General features: G+C 34.7%; 2 protein-coding genes across 2 annotated transcripts; one reads left to right on the top strand and one right to left on the bottom strand.

Moving 5' to 3' along the window:
- The first annotated feature begins 1,726 nt into the window (after positions 1-1,726).
- On the top strand, positions 1,727-10,383 carry LOC142517738 (putative ABC transporter C family member 15). Its single transcript, XM_075620142.1, is given in 12 exon segments — positions 1,727-1,944; positions 4,202-5,332; positions 5,335-6,542; positions 6,666-6,752; positions 7,037-7,684; positions 7,767-7,931; positions 8,091-8,385; positions 8,511-8,725; positions 8,811-9,116; positions 9,390-9,453; positions 9,547-9,786; positions 9,890-10,383. Coding segments are annotated over 12 exon segments (4,521 nt in total). The 5' UTR covers positions 1,727-1,910; the 3' UTR covers positions 10,018-10,383.
- Positions 10,384-11,746: 1,363 nt separating this feature from the next.
- On the bottom strand, positions 11,747-18,134 carry LOC142518076 (serine/threonine-protein kinase BSK2-like). Its single transcript, XM_075620700.1, has 10 exons — positions 17,787-18,134; positions 17,021-17,241; positions 16,312-16,447; positions 15,968-16,101; positions 15,563-15,668; positions 14,199-14,284; positions 13,841-14,029; positions 13,336-13,494; positions 12,873-12,986; positions 11,747-12,269 (listed from the first exon to the last, which is right to left on the bottom strand). Exons 1-10 carry the CDS (start codon positions 17,866-17,868, stop codon positions 12,018-12,020), a joined length of 1,479 nt encoding a protein of 492 aa, XP_075476815.1. The 5' UTR covers positions 17,869-18,134; the 3' UTR covers positions 11,747-12,017.
- Positions 18,135-19,783: the final 1,649 nt, after the last annotated feature.

The raw sequence follows: 19,783 nt of genomic DNA, 5'->3' as shown, positions 1-19,783 counted from the left end.
TGGAATGCGACAAAAAAAAAAAAAAAGAAGAAGAAGATCAAATTTAATCAAATCAATCAACTCACTGATACAGCCAGGGAATTTCCTTACAGCCACACCACCAAACTCCAAACATTTCATAGTGGGGAGAATATGCCTGCGTAGACTTTATATTCCACCACCCTTGTCTTGTTTTAATCTCAATAAAATAATATTATCGCAAGTCGCAACACATATAATGTCCTGGAAACAACTGAATTTAAAGAAAGAGGACGTGTAGAAATTGAGTATATATTTAGATGTCATTTGTTTATAGAGAGGAATTAAAAAAAATCATTGGAACCTTTAAAAATAAGTAAGAATGCAGAGAACAAATAATTTTATTTTTAACATTTGAAGTGTATCATATCCATAGAAAAATAGAGGACGTTAGAAGTTACGTACGTAGCTGAGTTGATCAAGTGTCTAAATTATGAGGTCTAAGTTAGAAGTTCGAATCTCACAAAAATATTGTCTACTTGAGCTGTATCTAGAGCTCTCTACAGATTTACATGATGTGTCTGGTTTGCAAGTTACTGCAGATATCCAAGGTTTATTCAGTGCAGACGTTGCTAGTTCCTCGTTTTAAAAAAATAGTGGACTTTAGATACATATGGTAATTTAGGACTTTAGATACAATCGGTAACATACAACTTAAACATAGATAAAGTGGTTATCTTAACACAACCAATTAGTTTAGGGGAAATTATGATTTTGATGATGTATGTATTTGGCTCGAATTTTAATTTATAGGCTAAAAATTATGATTGTTTTTTTTTTTTGGGTCCTCAATCTATTACCATATATATTTTGTTGACACTTTACCAAAATTTATCCAAATAAATGTTGATAATCATAATATTATCTTATTTTATCATATAATTTAACAAATTGCAAAATTTCATTAAGCTTCAATTTTTTTTAGAAAAACAAGACAAAAATTTGTGTGAGACGATCTTACGGGTCGTATTTTGTGAGACAGATCTCTTACTTAGGTCATACATGAAAAATTATTACTTTTTATGCTAAGAATATTACTTTTTATTGTGAATATCGGTAGGGTTGACTCATCTCATAGATAAAAATTCGTGAGATTATCTCACAAGAGACCTACTCTAAAAACAAACACGTAAATCGAGATACTAATATAAGTGTGTGGATCATGTATATATCACATGGTGTTATAAATTTGACCCTCACATGATCTATATATATATATATATATATGTAATATAACATCATGACAAAATTAAAGTATCTGTACTCAGGGATGTCATCTCAATACACCACATATAAATTTGACCCTCACATGATATATATATATATATATGTGTAATATAACATCATGACAAAATTAAAGTATCTATAATTAGGGATGTCATCTCAATATATATATATATATGTAATATAACATCATGACAAAATTAAAGTATCTATACTTAGGGATGTCATCTCAATATACACACATATATATATATATTAAAGCAAAAATCTATGTGAGACGATCTCACAGGTCGTATTTTGTAAGACATATCTCTTATTTGAGTCATTAATGAAAAAGTATTACTTTTTATGCTAAGAATATTACTTTTTATTGTGAATATTGATAGGATTAATCCGTCTCAAATATAAAGATTCGTAAGATCGTATCTACTCCATATATTAAATTACTAATAAACACAATTATTGGTGGTGTAATATGGTGACCTCTTAATGTGCTTCCAAGCTCTCCACCTAGTCTCTCCCTTGTGTGTGTGTATATATATCGATCAATATTGCCTCTGTTGAATATAGAAAAACTCATTTCTTCCCAATCTTCCTCTCTGTTTTTTGCCCTCCTTTTCTTCTTAATTTTCTTTTTTTTTCATAGCTCATTACAGATCGAGGAGAAAATGGTGTTGGAAGAGATTCTATTCAGCAGTTCAGGTAAAGCTTTATTTGTTTATTTCCGCTTCCCGAGAACTCGAAATTATATGTTTTTATTGTTGCCTGAAATTAGTGAATATTTAATCTGATTTTTATGAGAATGTTTGTCGCCAGATGTTTATAGATTCAGCTGCTCTAATATATACTCTCTGAAAAGCTAGAATTTATCGACTTCATCTGTCCCAAGTAATATTATATATTCTACAAAAAAATGTTATGAAATAGTCTCATAAGTCATAAATGATTTATGAGACGAATATTCAAATCGATCCGACTCAAGAAAAAATAATAATACTTTCAATTTCATATATATATATATATATATATATATCGGGTCGAACGATTTCACATGTATAAATTCGTTAAATTGTTTTATAAGAGATGTATTTTATCTATGTGGGGCGGTGAGATATATTTTACTTCTTTTTAAAATTCATTTATGTTCATCTTATTTTCAACGTAATCTAAACATTATTTTTTTTGAATAAACAATATATATTAAATAAACCAAATATGGAACAAGCAAAGAGGAAATTAAATAGAATAAGTAAACAGTTTTCCTAGTTATGATATTTGGTACATTTCATTTTAAAACACTGATTTATAAATCGAATTAAGAAATAAATGTAATTATAAAAATTAAATTATTTTATTTGATTCATAGTAATATAAATTTTTAAAATGATATTGATTTAAAAAATAATATGATTTTTTTTATAATGTTCCATTAGGATCCAACAAATAAAACAAAATGAGAGGGCATGAAATCAACGCACACTTTTAAGGGAAAAAGAGAAAACATGCACGTGTGCTGCACTTTAGATAATTTGTCTATTTGCTCGTGGCCCTTTGTTCTTTACACTTCACAATGGATGAATGAGTGAATAGGAGGGATATTATTATTATAATTTTTATGATAATTTTAAAAAATTATTGGTTTGGTATTTGTCGTTTGAATTCATAATATAAAAACTATTTTGGTTCGTATTATGTATTTTATTTATTATTTAATATTGAAGAATATGGTGTGATTTATTTATTTATTTTTTTACCATTGATATTTTGTATAAAAGGATTTTTTTTTATTTTTTTTTGAATTAGAGCAATGAAAAAGTCAAATTAAAATGTAATTATTGTGTATGAAATAGCAAATTGCGGAACTAGAGAGTGTTCACATTTGCAAATAAGTGGCTATTGTAAATTCATGTAATTTAGAAAAGGTAAAAATATTCTTATTTTTCAACTTTCCTGTTTTTTTTTTTTTTAAATGATAGACTTTTGTAAAGTCACCAGATTTCTATAGAATTTTACAGAGTTGGAAGGTTTCTAAGAATAATTAAGTTGAGTAAATAAATCAAAATTTTATAAAACGACAATAAGTAAAATATTTCAATGTATTCATTTTGTATTTTCAGGTACAAGATTTTTTATTTTATTTTATTGTATATTTATATTTGTGTGGGTGGGGGTTAAAAATACTTTAAATATAGAGTTTTCAGGGAAGAAAGAGTTTCGTGTGAGTTAAATTTTTGGGTTGAATTAAATTGATATTTTATAGTTGTATTTTAGATTTTAGTTCTTGTCCTAGATGATTTTCATTCTGTCGTTAAAATTCTATTAAATTTTTGAATATATTAAACTTTTATAGAGTTTTTAAAAATAAATATTGAATATGACTTAACTTTTTAAAATTTTATTACGACTGAAATCATATAAAATCTAAATATCTCTAAATTTTTAAACTCCGCCAAATCTTTGAAAATCATTAATTCTCTGATATTAAAAACACCTTATTGTAGCCCCAGTAGGACTCTCCTCATAATAAATAGAAGAAGATGACACGGCGAATTAGATTTTCTAATCAAAGAAACGACCATGACACGAGGTTGCTGGAAATAAGATTTAAAATTTTGGTTTTGAATGATTTTAGTTAAAAAGAAAGTTTCAAGATCAATTAGAACGATTAAAAGAGTCTGAAATTCAAATATTCAAAGCAACCCAAATAAAATATAGTGAATTTGGATTTTAATATTAGTTTTTAAACGATTATCTTGAAATCCAGTTATAGGTGAATAAAATTAGTCCAAAATTTACTACGGTTGAGTTTGGATTGCAGACAGTATTATTACACTGAATTGAACTGTGTACGTGTGTATATATGTATGTATGTTGCAAGATTCTGTAGGACTAAACAAGACAGATCATTCATGTTGTTTCCAAATTATTGTTGACTGTTGTGTTGTTTTCTGATGAACAGATTTCGAATTTAATCGATTTCGGATAGCATGGACAGAACTAATCTCTCCCTGCTTCTGGGAAGATGGCAGCATAGCTTTGCAGCTTGGATTCCTTGCTCTATTGTCATTCCACTTCGTAAAACACGTGGCTTCGCTCTGCGCAGGCAGAAAGAAAGTTAATGGCGTCGAAAAATATCCCACAGATTATAGATATGGCTTCTCTTACAAACTTAGCATAATCTGTTCCATTATAATGCTCTGTATCCATTGTGTGATGGTGCTGGTGTTGCAAAGAAGAACGATAACTCAGTGCGAATCCACAGTTCTATTTGTGGTCTCCAGGATTATGCAAGTGGTATCGTGGGTGATCACGCTGATTGTGCTGTACAGAATCAGAAACAGAACACACCTCAAGTTTCCGTGGATCTTGAGATGGTGGTGGACGTCTAGCTTCTTGTTATCCCTTGCTTGTGTTGTGGTTGATGTGCATTGCATTATAACGAACAATGATCGCCTTAGAATGCAAGACTATGCTGATATGATCGGTTTTCTTGCTTCTGTCTGCTTGTTAGGTGTATCGATTAGAGGAAAAACGGGCATAGGGTATGGCAGTTTAGGTGATTTCACGGTTCCACTTATCAATGGGGTTAAGGAAAAGCTAGCTGGATTACAGAGAGAGAGTCCTTACGGCAGTGCCAGTCTTGTCCAACTAGTCACATTTTCTTGGCTCAATCCATTGTTTGAGCTTGGGATTAAGAAGCCAATTGATCAGGATGAAGTCCCAGACGTCGATGTTAAGGATTCTGCGGGTTTTCTATCCAAGGATTTTGATGAATGCCTCGAGTATGTCAAGAAAAACGATGAAACTGCAACCCCATCTATTTACAAGGCAATGTACTTGTTTGCAAGGAAGAAAGCAGCAATTAATGCACTTTTTGCCATCACAAGTGCTGCAACTTCTTATGTAGGGCCATACCTTATAAATGACTTCGTGAGTTTCCTAAATAATAAGAAATTTAGGACTATAGAAAGTGGTTACCTTCTTGCGCTAGGATTCCTCGGAGCAAAGGTGGTCGAGACGATAGGACAAAGGCAGTGGATTTTTGGAGCTCGTCAGTTGGGTCTTAGTCTAAGAGCTGCTTTGATTTCTCACATTATAAAAAAGGCCTAATCTTGTCAAGCCAATCCCGCCAGAGCCGAACCAGTGGAGAGATCATGAATTATATGAGTGTGGATGTACAAAGAATCACAGACTTCGTATGGTACTTGAATACACTTTGGATGTTACCAATACAAATCTCATTAGCACTTTATATTTTGCATATGAATCTAGGAATGGGAGCTCTAGTTTCTTTAGCTGTAACAGTAATCATAATGGCTGGAAACATACCATTAACAAGATTTCAGAAGAATTACCAGACAAAGATAATGGAAGCCAAGGATGATCGTATGAAATCAACATCAGAAGTTCTTCGGAATATGAAGACACTTAAATTGCAAGCATGGGATAGTCATTATCTTCAGAAGATAGTAAGTTTAAGGAAAACAGAACACAATTGGCTTTGGAAGTCACTAAGGTTGTCAGCATTATCGGCATTCATCTTCTGGGGTTCACCGGCCTTCATTTCAGTTATTACATTTGGTGGATGTGTTTTGATGGGGATTCCGCTCACAGCTGGGAGGGTCTTGTCTGCACTGGCTACCTTTCGAATGCTTCAAGATCCAATATTCAATCTACCGGACATGCTTAATGCGATTGCACAAGGGAAAGTTTCAGCGGATAGAATTTCGTCCTACCTGCAAGAAGATGAGCTTCGGTCAGACGCAGTCCAATTTGTTCCAAGTAATGAGACAGAATTCCACGTAGAGATCGATCATGGAAAATTCAGATGGGACACAGAATCACAAAATGTAACACTTGATCAGATACAACTGCAAGTAAAACGGGGAATGAAAGTGGCGATATGTGGAACTGTTGGATCTGGGAAGTCCAGTCTACTTTCCTGCATACTTGGTGAGATGCAGAAACTGTCGGGAGTGGTGAAGATCAGTGGATCGAAGGCTTACGTTCCTCAGTCTCCATGGATATTGACTGGGAATATAAGAGAAAATATCCTATTTGGAAAGCCATATGTAAGTTCCAAATATGATAAAACAATCAAAGCTTGTGCCCTGATAAAGGATTTTGATCTATTTGCTGCTGGAGACTTGACAGAAATAGGAGAAAGAGGGATAAATATGAGTGGAGGCCAGAAACAAAGAATACAAATTGCTCGGGCGGTATACCAGGATGCTGATATATATATTCTTGATGATCCTTTCAGCGCGGTTGATGCTCACACAGGCACACAACTCTTTCAGGTTAGGGACATTTTTCTGCCAGTTGGATTTAGAGCAATTGTTACAGATGTGATGTTGTGCTGACAACTATAGCAATCATGTACCGTGGAAAAACTGATTAGATTTATTATTTGTATTCTACAGGATTGCTTGATGGGGGTCCTCAAGGACAAAACGATATTGTATGTTACCCACCAAGTTGAATTTCTTCCTGCAGCTGACCTCATTCTGGTATGCAACAAGAAACATACGATGCCAGTTCTTGTGTTCGGTCAAATAAACCATGAAATGTCAGATCTCCTATTATTTGAAGAAATTTTAGTGGGATTCTTTATGTGCTCATCGTTGCACATATTAGAACATAAGAAATAAAAACAAACACTGCTACATGGAATACCTAAACTGTAGAAACAGCTCTATTTTTCATATTATATTTGTTCCGAATTAACTATAGTTTAATACAATAATTTCCAGATATACTCAATATTTTCACATCATAACCAAAATATTGACAGGTGATGCAACATGGAAAAATAGCACAAGCTGGGACTTTTGAGGAACTTTTGAAACAAAATATTGGGTTTGAAGTTCTAGTTGGAGCACATAGCCAAGCTATAGATGCGGTCCTAACAGTTGAAAGCTCGAGTAGAACCTCTGAGTGCGTCGTTGTTGACAATGAAACAGACACAGACACCAATACAAATCAAGAATTCCTTAATACTAAGCAAAACTCTGAGCATAGTCTATGTGTTGAAATAACTGAGAAAGAAGGGAGACTGGTGCAGGATGAAGAAAGAGAGAAAGGAAGCATTGGAAAAGAAATATACATGTCTTACTTGACTACTGTGAAAGGTGGTGCCTTAGTTCCAGTCATTCTTCTTGCGCAAACATCATTCCAAGTGTTACAGGTCGCCAGCAACTATTGGATGGCATGGGCTTGCCCAACAGAAGGGGATAAGCCAGTGGCTGGAATGAAGTTTGTGTTGCTTATTTATACACTTCTTGCTGTTGTTAGTTCACTTTGTGTGCTAGTCCGAGCCTCTTTTGTCACTATAGCAGGTCTTCAAACATCAGAAAAGCTATTCAGCAAGATGCTGAATAGTATTTTCCGTGCTCCAATGGCATTCTTTGACTCTACACCTGCAGGAAGAATCTTAAACCGGGTAAGTAGATTAGAGTAGATCTATATTTGGTAAACCAATTTTAAAATTTTCAGGGATCCTCAAACATTAACGCTGAGAACAGGCTTCCACAGACCAAAGTGTCCTGGATTTGGAGATGGCAAACAAATTAGGTTGGTGTGCTTTCTCGATAATTCAGCTTCTTGGAACTATAACAGTGATGTCACAAGTTGCATGGGAAGTATTCGTCATTTTTATCCCAGTGACAGCTATATGCATTTGGTACCAGGTAAAGTACTGTTTTTAGTGCTATTAGGCATAGGACTTTGACACAAAATTATTGTATTTGTACGTATTAAAACGCATCCTTTACCTTCGGAATCATTTATTCATACTTTTCGTGCAAGCATTAGAGAACATGAGATTCATGATTGTTTCGAATTTTCAGCAATATTACATACCAACAGCAAGAGAATTGGCTCGTCTAGCAGGGATTCAAAGAGCCCCAATCCTCCACCATTTTGCAGAATCACTTTCTGGAGCAGCATCAATTCGAGCTTTTAACCAACAAGAACGCTTCACTGATGCAAACCTTTGCCTCATTGACAACCATTCAAAGCCATGGTTCCATAATGTATCAGCAATGGAATGGCTCTCTTTCAGATTGAACCAGTTGTCCAATTTCGTTTTCGCCTTCTCATTAGTTTTGTTAGTTACTCTCCCAGAAGGAATCATCAACCCAAGTACGCATAACATATTATGATGCTTATGTTTCTATATGTAGCAACAAATTTTTCTACGGCTAACCAGAATGATCGAACATGGTTTTAATTTCTGTTGTTTTTTACTTATGGATCCTTTTTCACAGGCGTCGCTGGGCTGGCAGTCACTTATGGAATAAATCTAAATGTTTTGCAAGCTTCAGTCATATGGAACATATGCAATGCAGAAAATAAAATGATATCGGTTGAACGGATTCTTCAGTACTCAAACATCGTAAGTGAATCCCCCCTCGTGATTGAAGATAGTAAACCACCAGCATGCTGGCCAGATATCGGAAAAATCTGTTTCAAAAATCTACAGGTAATACTTTCACATGTTCATCTTGTCAAGCTATTAGATATTAATGTGCTAATGCTATTTTCCGATTCAATGCATGACTATGCAGATACGCTATGCCGAACATCTACCATTTGTCTTGAAAAATATTACTTGCACATTCCCTGGAAGGAAGAAAATTGGGGTAGTGGGAAGGACAGGGAGCGGTAAATCAACCCTCATACAGGCCATCTTCCGAATTGTAGAATCTGGAGAAGGCAGCATCATCATTGACGATGTCGATATATCAAAGATAGGCCTTCAAGACCTGAGATCAAGGCTCAGCATCATACCACAGGACCCAACCATGTTTGAGGGAACAGTTAGAGGGAATTTCGACCCTCTAGAGCAATATACTGACAATGAGATATGGCAGGTACATGACTATAATCTATAACAATATAGCCTTCATGTGGCAATCACCTGCAAGGCAAAATCTTGCTTTACTGCAATGCATTAAACTTTTAAAATAAAAGTCACTTCAAACATTGACACAACGCTGTGCATCACCCAAGTGAGCAAAAACTATAAGCTTTTAACTGATAGGTAAACAACTTCGTCGCTTTGTCGAAAATCTGTGAACAAAATAATCCGTTCAAGAAATTAAATTGGATATAAAAAGTTGTTTCTAAGTTAGCTTTCTTTTCAGGCATTGGATAAATGTCAACTAGGATGTATAGTACGCCAGAAGCCTGAGAAGCTAGAATCTGCTGGTCAGTTTTTTTAATTTTTACTGCCAGTTGTTCAATTTCAATCAAAGTCGTTACTCTTTGAACTAAACAAATTAAAACATCTGACATTGACAGTGGTTGAAAATGGAGATAACTGGAGCGTTGGCCAGAGGCAGCTCTTCTGTCTTGGAAGAGCTCTACTAAAGAAAAGCAGTATTCTTATTCTAGATGAAGCAACTGCATCGGTTGATTCTGCAACTGATGGGGCGATACAAAAGATTATAAGTCAAGAATTTAAAGATCGTACTGTTGTCACTATAGCTCATAGGATCCACACCGTTATAGACAGCGATCTGGTCTTGGTTTTGAGTGATGGTAAGAACCAACGTAAGAAATAAATTTCCTAGTGTGTTTTCAAATATACTCCTACTTAAGGGTATGAATCTTAATGCGTGACTGTTGTTTTACTCTTGAGCAGGCAGAATAGCAGAGTATGACACACCAGCCAAGCTATTGGAAAGGGAAAATTCTTTCTTTTCCAGGTTAATTAAAGAGTATTCCATGAGATCACAGAGCTTCAACACCAAGTTGCAGCAAGAACTTTGATCCCACCAAAACTCCGGAAATTTAACCAAGCATTGACTCGAAAGAAATTATTCTAGTTCCGCCATACATTTGTCAGAAAAAATTCCAACAAGTTTTAAACAAAGGTACCTTTGGCATATCCTTCCAGGCTTTCCAGCTTATCAAGAAGCAATTCTACCTAGCAAAGCTTCTGGGAATTAATCTATGGTTTTACAGCAAATAAGATTAAGAAACGTTCGCAAAGTTGCATGAAATTGCTAAGAATGCCACGATTTCATTTTGAAATCCTATTTCAAGTATTACACTACATTTGATACCACATCTTTCGTCCTGCTGAATATTCATGTCGGACTCTGATTTAATACAATATAGATGATTTTCACAGCATTTTACCTTCAATCTGAAGGGAATTTAGCCATACCTGAAATTCACCAAAAATAAAGCTCCATGATTGATGGGAGATTTCCTGGTCTGGAAAAATGCACGTCTCAGTTATTCCGTCTTCCGTAACAAATCCAAATGCAAATATGGGTGAACGGTGTTGAACCCCGATTAATCTGAAATCTGGACACCTTTTGAACTCGAGTTTGTGGCAAATGTTTGAACTTTTGATAAACCCACCCCGATAAATTAACTTCTGACCAAACAGCTCGAATTTCAAACATAATTTGAATTAAACTCGAAACCAAAATCCTTCGTTTCTTGAGTTTCAGATTGAGCTTCAAAGCAACTTGATGGAATAAGATTTCAAGCTCTTAACATAAAAAAACATATGAAATGCTATAACTTATTTTAGTTGCATAGTCTGAAAAGGAGAGACCAAAAAAAGCAATATGCAAAAGATTACGACACTCCATTGATCAAATTCATTAATGAAAAGTTGACGTCGCAAGTACATTTCAACTCAGCAACCAAATGATTCACACAAGTTATTTGTACGGTGATCCGTGACATGCTAGAATCAGACTTCTCGACAAATTTTACGAGGGGGATACGCTATTGTTACTGGAAAATTTCGATACAATGAGATTCAATTACACGCATTGCATTATTGCAATTACAATCTCACTGACAAGGATACAGACTAAAAAATTTGACACTATAAGATTCATTCAAGAGAGCAGTGTTATTCCAATTATAATCTTGGAGTTCATGTGAGGTCCGGGGCCGAGCGGCTCCTGACAGGATTCTAGGTGGAGTGAACATGGATGAACCTTTCTTACACCGGGAGGATAGAGATTCCGAAACTGTTCAAAAAGTGCATTTTTTTTCGGTAGCTCATCATATAAATAACTCTAAATTTAAGTGTGCTTGACTTGGGTCAATTTTGTGATGGATGACCTTTGGGAAGTATCCCAGGGTGCGTATGAGTGAGGACATAAGCACGTTGGAAAGACCCGTCTTGATACAATGTCCTTGATGGGTGACCTCCTGGGAAATTTTCCACGGTACGTCTTAGTGAGGACACAAGCACATTGAAAAGACCCGTCTTGATACAAGAAGACAATCGTCAAATCTGAGGTGTTACATATTCACGAGAGATCGGGAATTCATCAGTCCATATCCAGACTCGAGTAAGGTTCAAAATCACTTTGAAATCTATCTTTTAATAAAAAAATAATTTACTGTGCTTGAGAATTTTTTCAAAAAAATAAATCAATATTTTATCATATTTTTTTATATGTAATATTTCATGCGTTTAATTTTTAATAATTCATACGAACTCAACTTGTTGAATAAAATATAAACACGATTTGAAACACCGAATATTGCATATCATTTCATCTCAATGTGTAATCACGAGTAATAAATCCAACTCTCCATAACGTTGGCCTAAAAGTTGATTTATACATTTCTTTTATGGACCTACTTAACTACAACAAATATCATCAAACTTTGCTACAACCGGTCCGAGAATTCGATACTCAATTTTCCTTGGACCAATCTTGCGAGGTGCATAGAAGAATCTAATCCATCAGCAGCAAGGAAACCAACTTTCCAAGATACTGCAGCGTAGTAGTTTAGCTAGGCCAACTATTTTGCTTCTTAGTTTCGAACGAGGCTCCGTCGTTTAACATGTCTTGAGCATCGGACTCCATTCCGAGCTTAGAAAGGGCCAGAGCTTGCATGTAGAAGGCTGTAGGCCACTCAGGCAAGCAAACTTGAGCCTGCATAGCGTCTCTCAATGCTAGTTCTGGTTGGCCTATCATCAAGTAGGAAAACGCCCGTCTCACAAAAACCGTGCCAGAGGGAACAGATATCATCGATACTAGCTGTGGATAGAGGATCAGGTGAAACGGTTTACAGGTCAGAATTTTTATGAACTTTAAAGTTGTAAAAATACAGTGAGGATAGAATACAACATAATACAGGATTTACGAGGTTCGACCATAAAGACCTTCATCAATGACACAATGGTCCAAAGTATTGAAACTTGATCAAAATCTATTTGTTTGCAATACGATCGTCACCTCTTCATATAGGTAAGAAAATCTACATGGTTTTAGGATAAATATGGTAGCAAATGTTCCCATAACTAACCAGCAATCAAATTATATTAAATCTGATTCTAAAATTTGCCTTTTATTTTCTAACAGAACAGTAGAATGAACCGCTTATGAAATTTATAATCAGGTAACAACCCTTGAAAGAACTTTTAACTACAGCATTTGGGATGCTTATAGGACATCGAAAACCTGATCAGTGAGTTCAAACACATCGGCGGCAAAGCATACATATGATGATTTGCTTTGGTACAGAGAACTAACGATTTGAAGGAATTTATGAAGTCTCTTGCAGAAAGGAATTTAAAGTTGGCATGGAAAAAGGCTACGCCATCAAACCAAATAAATGAGACCCAAAAAAAAAAGAGAAACCTTGGAGTAGTAGTCAACTGCATTCTTGAAATCTTTGTCTCTAAATGCAATATCGCCAAATTTCTTAGTATTCAGCATATCCTGAACTTGTTGCGTCCATTCTTGGAAAGAAAGCTTCACCAATTACAACACAGAGTGAGCGTGCATAATACAAAAATTTCCTCTCATAAACACTAAATGGGAATAGATAACAAAATCATGTATTCAAAAGAGAGACCTAATACCAGCATAAGGAGAGTGTGCCAATTTATATTGATTAACACAAGATGACCTGACTTTCATTTGTTTAATCAAGTTTGTAGAACTGAGTGTTTGTTATCATACCAAAATTTATAGTTAACGATCATAGTACCAATCAAATTTTTAAAACCATACATGAAGCCCATACAACATATTTCAATCGTAGTGTCACAAAATAAAAAATCATTAATTCCTAACAAAAAAAGCGGGAAAATAATCTGACCTCATTGTCTGGACCCTCTTCATCTTTATAGCCTGTTTTGTGCAAGATGTCATGAACGACAGAAAGGTCAATCCTCTCGCAAGCCTTTCCAAGAGGAGAAAACATGATCGGGAGAACCACAGGGGTTCTTGTGAAACCCATTAGTACATGTGATGCAACCTAGAACAGCAGAGATCTCTTTGTAGGTCAACCTTGTACACTAAGCTCAGTAGCTGCCCCCAGATGAAATTTAAATTGTAGAAATACAATGAAGAAGAGAACTCAATATTTACGTGAATTGGCCACGAAAGCCTACGTCAATGACCGAAGGGCTAAAACTCCCTTACTCTTAGTTTAGCATACAAATTCACCTTTTTATAAAGAGAAAAATATATCGAATACATATAAAAGAAGAACTTCCCCAACACTAAATATAAAAAAATTATCATAGTCTTAATAACATTTTTTCACTCATTTCTAACAACTCTTCTCCATATAAGGACAGGTGAAAAATTGTGAGCTATACCTCCTTTTGCTTTTGAAGACGTGCAGCAGCCGTAAGAACAAACTTGAAATCGGGCCTTTCTCTGGCCTCATATTGGAGGCACTTTGAGGCAAGTTCAACCAATGCAGTAGCATCATCATTAGCATATTGGCCTTCCAGAGACGAGTCCGTTAGCAGCAGAACATTTTTTCCCCTGATCAAATCTAATGCCTGGAGGAAAAAACAGACGTGCAATTTTCTAGAGACTCGTTGAAAGAACATGCACACAAGTTTATTTTCGTACATCGAAATATTAACTATTTATATAACGTCGATTGCTCATTTTGTACCACGTAAATTATCAAAATATTAGCACTCTTAGCAAGGGAGGGGTACATACATGGCTAGGTGGAATATGCTTTCCACTCAGAAGGTCCAGAAGAACGGTTCCGTAGCTATATATCACACTCTCTGGGATCACCCTGCCTGAAAAGGTACAAAGAAATGAAATATATTGTTAAATTATCAAAAAACCGAACAAGAACTCCGGTAATTTAGCAAGCATGCATGATTATTATAAAACTGCAAAGAGAAGTGAGTTAGAAAACAAAGATTGCAAGATTTGATAATAACCAAATAAAAACAAAACAGCATAGAGTTCCAACACAAATAGAAATTATCTAAGGTAGAAAAGTATAAAAGTTGAAGTTGTTAAAAAAATAAGGCATAAAAGTGAAAATTTTCAAACCGGGCAATGGCTGAAATCTGAATATGTTCCTACTTCAAGACACCAAAAATAGGTGAAGTGCATAACGTACAGAACCAACAAACTTGCAGACCATGACACGAATTCAAATTTTGATTGCCAAGATCATCAAAAGAATAACTTGGCTGAAAAGGGAAATAAACTGAGGACTATACGATATGATTATATATTGCTTTCTCTAGCAAGGATAGACATGCAATCTTTCAGACCAGTCAAGATAGGCAAGGCACAGCCTACTGCATCCATTACTTCCTATTTCTTCAAAAAGTATCAAAAGGAAATGTACAAAATTTAAGTCATGACTTGTGATTCAGCACTCCATCAAATGGAAGCCAATCTTCACAATAAAGATGTATGAGAGCAATGGTCGTCTTATATTTCTCTCAGAATACCTCAAATGTAAAAAACACAACAAAAATAAACAAATAACCCATTTGGAGCCTGGAGGGACTTGGTTGGCAAGTATTTTCCACCCTTATTTCATAAGAGTCTCTACACCAACATAATCTATATCATGAAACCGTGAGGAATAACCCTCCTGTGAGATAGAAGAAGATTATAAACTAGACATGTCTACTAGCATGCGGAGATAATCAGACAACCTAAGAAATGGAAGTCAGATCTATTTTGGACATGTTTTTCGATATTCAGATGTGAGAAAAAGAACTAGATGAGAATGGGAGGGAATTTCAGGTAAAACGACTGCCATTTTCATTTACTTTTCAACTTAGTTTCGAATCTAGGCCACAGATTTACACACAAATAATAGTGCAAGAAGACTAAAGATTCTAAAATTAAAATTTCATGGATATGCATTCTATATTCAATAAAACTAATTGTAAACCAATTATACAAGTGGTGAAAGAACTGGTTCACTAGAACGAAAGTCCGGGTTTGGGTCACATAGAATGCATACAAGAATGAAACTTAAAAAATACATTAAACAAAATTCAAATGATGTGGCATAGTTCCAAGGAGTGGTGCGTACATGAACTTACCTGTACGCAAAAACTCAGGAGGAGTGTAAGCTAAATTGGTGCTATAACTCTTTCCATCCCTACTGTTTTTCATCAAGCCAAAACTGGATAGTCGGGGGTCACCATCCTGTACGTAAAAACTAATCCAATCAGACAACTTGTAAATCTCGATACCTATTATTTGGCATCGACGGATAGAGCATATTTTTTATGTTTCTATGACAGTTTAGATAGTTTGTGTCTCAAGTAAAACAACACCTAAGGGAGTATCATGAAGTTTAACATCCAAAAAGAAGTTTGTGTTCCAGAACTGAGAGATAAACATATCCTCTGTACTTTCCCATGCATCATAAATGCAGACGAGAGACTGAAAAAAGAGTAGAAAATGGCAATACTTGGAAAGAAACTTAATTTCAAGCTACTAACCTCATCAAAAAGAACTCTGTAAGCATTTAAATCGTGATAGATTTTGCGATTTTCTGAATTGCAATGGTCAAGAGCTTGTCCTATGTGGTATGCAACTCTCACGCGCATTTCCCATGGCAAAGGCTGTTTATCCCCTACAACCAAACAAGTAAGAACACAGTAAGAGACTGCAAAATAAATTAAAAAAAACCATGTTTTACAATGCAAAATTTTCATAGAAATAGAGTGGCATCATGTCCAATCAGGGTTATGGGCTAACAGAGAACAAGTCTTAGAATGAAATCAAAGAAATAAAAATTGAAGTTCAGAATTATATCAGTCGAGAAAAATGAACGTGTTCATACAGTGAAAGAGATGCTTTGAAAGTGTATCATTGGGCATATATTCGGCAACTAACAGGCGTTCATCCCCTCCTACACAACATCCAATTAAGTTCACTAATCTCTTATGTCTAACCTTGCCAACCCCAGCAGCTTCTGCCTGCAAATGAATTAGATCAAGAGCATCATTATTGGCAATGTGATTTCAGAGTCCAACAAAATTCTCCTAAGAACAGATTTCCATAAACATAATCGTCGTTATAAACAATCAAGTGGTTCAGTGTCAAATAGAGCTTGTCTGTCAAAGACAAGTGGTTTAAATTGATTGCATAGAACTGCAACGTATGCTTCCAAAGCAGATAAATCTATGATGCGAATCACACCATTATATATAGCAAATAAATTATTCTGTCCCAGTAGATAAAAAAGGGACCATAAATCCAATTTTTGGAAGGAGGATAATATCTGTGACAAAAATCAGTAAATTTAAATAACTTAAAATAATACCACCCAAAAAAGAATCTACAACCATCACACCCCTAATATGCAACTGAAAATAGTATAACTGACGCCAATTTAAAACTGATAAAGTGACCAAGAAATCCAACATAGGAGACATCAAGTCATAGTACCAAGAACTACTTTTAGACCACCATAAAGAACACGGAGAATAAAAATTATGCCAATGTGAATAAAAGGAGAGATCAATCCCCTTATGATGAAGAAAACCCACCACAAACTGCTGAGCATCAGGCCACGACTGCTTTGAGAAGCGCTTAATAGCAACAAGCCGATTACTTCGAAGTTTCCCTCTATAGACAACGTTAGGTGCCTTCTCCCCACTCTCTGAAACTATCAGCTCACTGCTGAATCCATTTGTTGCTGCACGAAGTTCTGCAAGCCCAAATTCTTTGAATGCAGGGACTTGACCTTGATCCACTGTGTCACCATTCCCTTCAAAAAAAAAAACATGTACATCCTCCAGTTTTAACACATGTAAAAGGTAGAACATTGTACAACAAATACTGTGTACATGCCAAACAAACTATAAGTGCAAACCTGTTACTTAAAAACTTAAGTCGACGAGAAACGAATCAAAGAGGAACAAATCTGATCTTATAAGTTCCAAACTGTAATGAGGTTTAACGTGCCTCTAAGCAAATAGGCATGAGTAAGTCGCACAAATGAGTCTGGGCAAAAAAAAAAATTCTCTCTTTTTTCGGCAAAACTAGGCATCTCTGTGTATATCATGCACCCATTTCTGCAAATCTCCCCCATAAAGAAAATACAAGTTCAGACTCAATATCCACACACGAACTGATATGAGATATGCCAAGTCAATTCCGACGAATAAAACTTCTACACTTACAACCATTATTCACTAATTACTAACAATGTGAGAATCATCTTAATCACTTGAAACCACACAAATACACACACCAAACATCCAATCCAAAGAGATTGATGAGAAGGACAAAACAATGAGAAACAAGGAATACCCGGATCCGGTTTCGAGTCGGGCTGTGAAGATTCCTGATCAGGGGAGTGGACATTAGCAGTTTTGGACTGCAAACATCCCATCTTCAGCCCGCTCACCTTCACACTCACGTCTGGTACGAGCGTCTGAGTTTATAGTATAGTTATATATATCCCCACAACATTTATGATTTCTGAGCAAGAATTTTGATGGGTTTACAGAAACAAGACTCAAAAAATTGTGCATTTATGAAAGTAGAGAGAGACCTGGGGAGACTCAAAAGTGTGTGTGTGTGTGATCGGAACAGCGAGAACACGGAAGGCAGGGAGTGGGGGCTTGGTGTCACATGATAAGTGGATCATTACCACGTGAAGACACTGCCGATTCTTGTTATTATCTTACACTCTTTAATTCTATTTATATATTTTGTGAGAAAATTTCATATATTTTATTTATAATACGATTTATAATATTTATAAAAAATAATATTTTTATCGTAAAAATGATATTTATTTTACGAATCGGATCGAGCATCTTTCGCACAAAATCATTTAATGACAGGATTTCATGAAATTTTTTATGATATACCTATGGTATTTCGCGGGTGACAAAAAAAAGGTTATTATTACATTTTTATTATTAATGATATTTTGAAATACAATAAAAAACGTTCTATTTCATAAAGAGTAGGTATCTTGTGAGACGGTATCACGAATCTTTATCTGTGAGACGGATCAATCTTACCGATATTCACAATAAAAAATAATACTTTTTTCATGGATGACCAAAATAAGATATCTGTCTCACAAAATACGAGACGTGAGAACATCTCCACACAAACTTTTGTCTTTTTATAAATGACATCGTAACATAACCATTTCATCTAATTATCTAATATTTATGGCAGTACTTAACAAGGCCAGCAAGATTTATATTTGTCTTGTATGGTTATTCTATATATTAGTATCGTCCTCAATTTGGTTGGGTCGGGAGATGCACTCATTCTACTGTACAATTTAAGTTGATTTGGTTGAAAAGATTTCAACTCATTTAAAGACAGATGTAAATGGACCAACCCACGTTGATCACGGACTTGGATGGGTTTGGACTGGCCCGCAGATCTGGAAAGAAAATAAAATTAAAAAAAAAATTATATTATAAATTTATGATGATATATGTATTTTTTTAAACAAAAGTCGTGAATTTTTCTATTAATTATTTTGTACAAAATATAGACGTGTGAAATCAATAATTAGAAATTTTATTGATATTTTTTATAAATATTTATTTATGAAACGAATAATTTTGACTAATTATAATAATTTTTTATTTATTTTATTTTTTCTGGATCAGCTCGCTTAATCCGCAACCCACCTTACGTTGGATTGTGTTAAGTTGGGTACTGAAATGGTGACCTGCCCTCCCCAACCCAACCCAACCCCTCTCATACCTTGTTTTTCTTAGAACTATGAATCTCGATCGAACTTCTAGCATATTTTTTTTCCAAAGAGATGTACATATCATAAATACTTTTAATTTGAACGAAATGATCTATATATCTTAGAGTATGTCTCTTGTGAGACGGTCTCACGAATCTTTATCTGTGAGACGTGTCAACCATATCGATATTCATAATAAAAAGTAATACATTTTCATATATAATCCAAATAAGATATATGTCTCACAAAATACGACTCGTGAGACCGGCTCACACAAGTTTTTGCCTATATCTTATATATTATTTATTAAGTTTGGGTCTAACAAAAACAAAGACGATTTTTTCAATTCCTAAAATAGCTTTCTTGTTTTCACGACAAATTAACTTTATAGAAACGTTTTTTCTAAAAAAAGTCATTAAAGATCATACAATTTTAAATTTTTATTTACAAATTTAAGTTCTAAATTTTTTTTAACAATAGTACTTATACAAAAAAAAGATCAATTATATAAATACAAAACGAACGGTAGAGGGACACTACTATTTAACAAAGTAAGACTTTGTGGACAACCTTCATTTTG

This window comes from Primulina tabacum, chromosome 11, assembly GCF_025594145.1.
Source record: "Primulina tabacum isolate GXHZ01 chromosome 11, ASM2559414v2, whole genome shotgun sequence".
Taxonomy (NCBI): domain Eukaryota; kingdom Viridiplantae; phylum Streptophyta; class Magnoliopsida; order Lamiales; family Gesneriaceae; genus Primulina; species Primulina tabacum.
The sequence above is the reverse complement of the archived record's forward strand: the minus strand, read 5'-3'. Positions and strand labels throughout refer to the sequence as shown.